This window comes from Quercus suber, unplaced genomic scaffold (genome assembly GCF_002906115.3).
Source record: "Quercus suber isolate HL8 unplaced genomic scaffold, Cork oak 2.0 scaffold_194, whole genome shotgun sequence".
In the NCBI taxonomy this organism is placed as follows: Eukaryota; Viridiplantae; Streptophyta; class Magnoliopsida; order Fagales; family Fagaceae; genus Quercus; species Quercus suber.
The window spans coordinates 721,330-726,738 of NW_027069652.1; the positions used below are offsets into that span (position 1 = coordinate 721,330).

Genomic DNA, 5,409 nt, shown 5'->3' on the forward strand with positions numbered 1-5,409 from the left:
CCCTCATGGACTTCTCTCATTACGTAGTCTGCTTCCTCGCGACCTAAACACCTTAGGTATGGTCGTGAGAATCCCTTTTTCTATAAGACATCATTGATCAACACAAATTGCAAGGCTTGGACTTTCAGTTTCTTGGCTGCGTCTTTTCCGTCTGGTAGTGTGCCCGTCTTCAAGTATGCTATTAATGGTGTAGTCCAATTTTTCTCAGAATTCACCTCCTACACTTTTGTTCCGTCATCAATAATTGAGGAAACTTGGACAAACGACAATACTTGATCGGAGACTAACATAAATTCTGCCGAGGCGGCTTTTGCCAACCTGTTGGCACATTCATTCTCCTCTCTTGGGATTTGAACAAATCTAACTTCGAGTCTGCTGATCCTATTCTTGACTTTTTCCAGGTACTTCTTCATCCTTTCATTTTTGCACTCGTAGATGCCATTTATCTGACTTGTTATTACCTGGGAATCGCAATGTATGACCATGGTTTCAGCACCTGCTGCCTTCGCGAGGTCTAATCCTGCCACCAATGCTTCATACTTGGCCTCGTTGTTGGTTGTTTGGAAGTCCAGTCGAATCATGCATTCGATTTTATCTTCGTCAGGGGTTTGGATTACCACACTGGCACCTTCAGCTTGCCTGTTTGACGATCCATCCATGTGGATGCTCCATTCTCTGAGGGCGTTTGCCACCTTGCCTTCTGATTAAGTATATTCAGCGATGAAGTCTGTAACAGCTTGCCCCTTTATTGCAGTTCGCAGGCGATATTGTATATCAAACTCGTCCAGCTCTATTGCCCACAGAGTCATTCGTCTGACAACTTCAGGGCTGCTCATGGCTCTTTTTAGTGGTTGATCCGTCAAGACTATGATGGTATGGGCCTGGAAGTATGGCTTGAGTTTTCGGGTTGCAGTCACCAATGCGAAGGCCAACTTCTCTATCTGGGGGTACCTCTCTTCTGCCCCTCAGAAACCTTTACTTATAAAATAGACGGGTCGTTGTGACCCTTCTTCTTCTCTTACTAAGGCCGCTGACCGCCGCTTGCGAAACTACTAAGTAGAGGTAGAGTTCTTCCCCTGGTTTGGACGGGCTGAGCAATGGTGGGGAGGCAAGGTATTTCTTTAGGTCTTCAAATGCCTTTTGGCACTCGTCCGTCCATTCGAACGATTTTCTCAAGGTGCAAAAGAATGGTAGACATTTGTCTGTTGCTTTTGAGACAAATCTGTTTAAGTATGCAATTTTGCCATTCAAGCTTTGCACCCCTTTCACCATCCTCGGTGGTTTTAACTCCATGATAGCCTGTATCTTCTCCAGGTTGACCTCTATATCTCTTTGGGATACCATAAATCCCAAGAATTTCTCCGCCGTTACTCGAACACGCACCTGCTTGGATTTAGCTTCATGTTGTATGACCGAAGGGTGTCGAATGTCTCTTTGGGGTCGTTTAGGTGGTCATTTTCGCGCAGGCTTTTTACTAACATGTTGTCAATGTAGACTTGTACGTTCCTCCTAATCTGGTGTGTGAACATTTTGTTCATTAGTCTCTGGTACGTTACTCCTGCGTTCTTGAGTCTGAATGACATCACCTTGTAGTAGAAAAGTCTTTGGCTGGTGACAAAGGAAGTTTTCTCTTGATTAGCTTCCTTCATCTTGATTTGATTGTAGCCGAAAAGGGCATCTATGAAGCTTAGGAGTTGGTGTTTGGCCGTTGAGTCTACCAGAGTATCTACCCGAGGGAGGGGGCAGCTGTCCTTCGGGCACACCCTGTTAAGGTTCGTGAAATCGGCGCACATTCGCCACTTTTCGTTAGCCTTCTTGACCATGACTACGTTCGCCAACCAGTCTAGGTAATATACTTCTCAAATGAAATCTGCTTCTAGTAGTTTCCCGAGCTCTTCCACTATTGCTCTGTCTCGTTCCTGAGCTCTTTCGCTATTGCTCTGTCTCGTTAGCCTTCTTGACCATGACTACGTTCGCCAACCAGCCTGGGTAATATACTTCTCAAATGAAATCTGCTTCTAGTAGTTTTCTAACTTCTTCCGCTATTGCTCTGTCTCATGGCTCCACGCGAATACGTCTTGGTTTATTTTGAGGAATGCTACGAGGGCTTGACGCACTGGCTGGCTGGCAAGCGTCCCCATCCTTGTCTTCCGTCCAGGCCTTGATTCATCGAGTGCTATCTCTTCCAATTCTTCAATTGGCTCCGCTATGGTCTATTGCTCTTCTATACATATGGACTACTGGTGATCTTCCATTTCTAGCATGGCAATGTAACATTCACAGGCGGCCACCTGGTCTCCTCGCAACTCCCCAATCCCATAATTTGTAGGGAACTTGATCATCAGGTGGTATGTCATGTTGCTGCTTTCCACGAGTTAAGTGTGGGTCGTTCGAGAATACCATTGTAGGTAGATGAGCAGTCGACCATAAGGAATGTTACATCCTTCATGATCTGCTGAGGATAATCACCCACCGTCACTAAGAATGTGATCGAGCCTAACGGGAATACCCTTGTTCCTCCGAAACTGACCAGCGGAGCATTCGTTAGTATTAATCGCATTCTGTCAATCCCCATTTGCTGGAATGCTGGATAGTATGGAATGTTAACCGAGCTGCCGTTGTCGATCAACACTCAGTGAACATTATAGTCCTCCATATGTATACTGATAACTAGTGCGTCGTTGTAAGGGTGGCGAAGTCTTCTTGCGTTTTCTTCAGAGAACCCAATGATGGGGCTTTCCTTCCTTGCTGTCTTAGGTACGGAGCCCATTAGTTGGACGTTTTGGACCATCTTGAGGTACGTCTTTCGAGCTTTTTTGGAGGAGCCAGTAGCCGCGGTTCCCCCTACAATCATCCTTATGTCTCCAATAGGGGGTCTAGGACGCTCATTATCCAATCAGGAGGCCTGCTCTTGAGGAGTTAGACCCACTCTCTCTTTGCTGAAGAATTTCTGCAACTTCCCTTGTCTGATAAGGGCCTTAATCTGTTACTTTAAGTTGTAGCAATCGGCTGTGTCATGACCGTGATCACAGTGGAAGCAGCAATACTTGTCTCTAGGTCACTTGTTTGGGTCGCTCTTTAGCTTCCCTAGAAATGTTAGTGCCTCTTCGTCCTTGATCTGCATCAGGACTTGGTCTATTGGGGCATTCAGTGGTGTGAAGCTTGTGAACCTTCCTCTCTGGAGTTTAGGGCGTCTTTCATCCCTTCTGTCTCCTGTCCTTGGTCTCTTCTGCCCTTGGTCCTGCCGTTCATCTCCCTGTTGCTCTCTCTTCCTGGGTTTCTCTCCCTGAGCTAGTAGTGCGTTTTCAGCATTCATGTACTTAGTGGCTCTGTAGAGTACTTTTGACATGGTTTTTGGGTCGTTTTTGTATAGTGAGAACAAAAACTTACCCTTTTGCAGCCCATTTGTGAAGGCTGCTACCAATATCTTGTCGTCGGCTTCATCGATCGAAAGCGCTTCCTTATTGAAGCGGGTTATGTAGGATCTCAGCGTCTTGTCCTCTCTCTGCTTGATGCTCATCAAGCATGCCGTGGACTTTTTGTACCTATGTCCCCCGATAAAGTACAAAGTAAACTGAGCACTTAGTTCCTTGAAAGTGCTAATGGAGTTCGGCGTCAGTCGACTGAACCATATCTTTGTAGGGCCCTTCAGCGTTGTAGGGAAGGCTCTGCACATAATTTTTTCTGCTACCCCTTGAAGGTGCATCAAGGTTTTGAAGGTTTCCAGGTGGTTTAGAGGGTCCTTGACCCCATCGTAACTTTCTATCTGCGGCATGCGGAACTTATGTGGTAAGGGAAAGGAATTGACGGGGGTGATGAATGGAGAGTCGGTCCGGTTGACTAGGTCGTCAAGATTGTTGGACACTCATCCCTTAAGGGCGTTCATCATGACCTCCATCTGTTCCTTCATCACCTGTATCTCCGTGACAATAAGAGGTGGAGCTGTATCCATGAGGGATAAGAAGCTCAAGTTTTGCCATTCTAGCCTGCTTGGGGCATTGTTGCCTTCAGGCCCCTCTCGATCTCTTCACATGGCACTAGTACCTTCCTGGTCCTCCCTCTGATTGTTTGGTGCTGCGTTTTTCTGGCGCAGCTGCTTTTCTAGGTCGTGGTTTTGTTTGGTGAGACACTCCACGGTTGCGGTGAGAGTTTGGACCTGTCTCTCGAGGGTAGTTGTGGGTGGTTCCTCTCCTTGGATGTCGTTGGTGGTTGCCATCGAGCGAGTGAGCACCATGAAACTCTTTTGTCTCAGGGATAAAGCAACGACTGATTACTCGTTCCTTCCCACAGACGGCACCAACTGATGATACCGAAAAAACCATTAGTGAGCACACGTACTCGCATGTTCGGAGTGCAACCTTCACAACACAAGAAAGAAGAAAGACCTAAACAGAGAGCACTAGTGTGGTGCCGGCCAAATACCCTCCGAAGGTCAAGTTAGAATCTTTTACAATTCCAGAGTGCTAGAGAGGGTCAATTATGCATACCTTGTTTTGTGAGGGTATTGGGGCTTCTATAGTAATCGAAAGTTGACCTTTTTTACTTGGAATCGAAGTCTTCCCTTGTAGAAATCCTCTTGAGGAGTCTAAAACATGATGGACAAGTCTTTTCCTTATAGAGAAGATCTTCATCAATATACACAACCTCTGGAATCCTCCTCACAATAGGATTTTGTTTCCCTTAGGATTCTATGGTGTGTGCCGCAAGTATTCCTATTTAGGATCTCCATCTAACCCATGGCCAGTCAATCTGTCTATACTTCATCCGTTCATTACAGATCCGTCCTCAACAGGCCTTGCACACAATAGGCTTGTCCATTTTACGGCCCTTGAACAGTAAACAGCCTGGCCCACTATGCTAGGATCAATCGCCATACTTTCTTCCCTCTTCATGGGGGTATTTTTGACATTTTAAGTGTATTTTTTGGTTTTTTTTGTTATTGAAGATTTTAGAAGTTTCTATGGTATTCCAGTAATATTACAGATTTCACATGTATTTTTGTTCTTTATGAAGGTTTCAATGGTGTTTTGGATGCATAGAGGATATTTGGAAGATTTTGGGATATTTCTATCATTGTTTAGGTTTCTATTACGCTGTGGTTGAAAATGGCTTAAAATGTTTATGTCCTTAAAAAACGTATAACATTTTTAGCCTCAAAGGCTGAGTTGTTTCCTACTTAATAGAAAATGATTTTAAGTTTGACCAAGTGTATTGCAAACACCTAAAATAAGGAAAGTATTTTCCAAAAGAAAAACATTTGTTGTGTATTGTGTGCTGCAATTCTATTTGCTCACCTTGTTCCAATCTACATTTTAAATGTTTTGAAAAAATTTAAATATAATACAAGTTGTGTCATTAAAATAAAATAATTATACAAGTTGTATTTAAACTTTTGCAGAGATTCTCTGA

At 44.5% G+C, this 5,409-nt stretch overlaps 1 protein-coding gene across 1 annotated transcript; it reads right to left on the reverse strand.

Moving 5' to 3' along the window:
* Positions 1 to 3,058: 3,058 nt before the first annotated feature.
* Positions 3,059 to 3,775, reverse strand: LOC136069878 (uncharacterized). The gene has a single exon (XM_065778964.1). It carries the CDS (start codon positions 3,773 to 3,775, stop codon positions 3,059 to 3,061), a length of 717 nt encoding a protein of 238 aa, XP_065635036.1.
* Between the last annotated feature and the right edge of the window lie 1,634 nt (positions 3,776 to 5,409).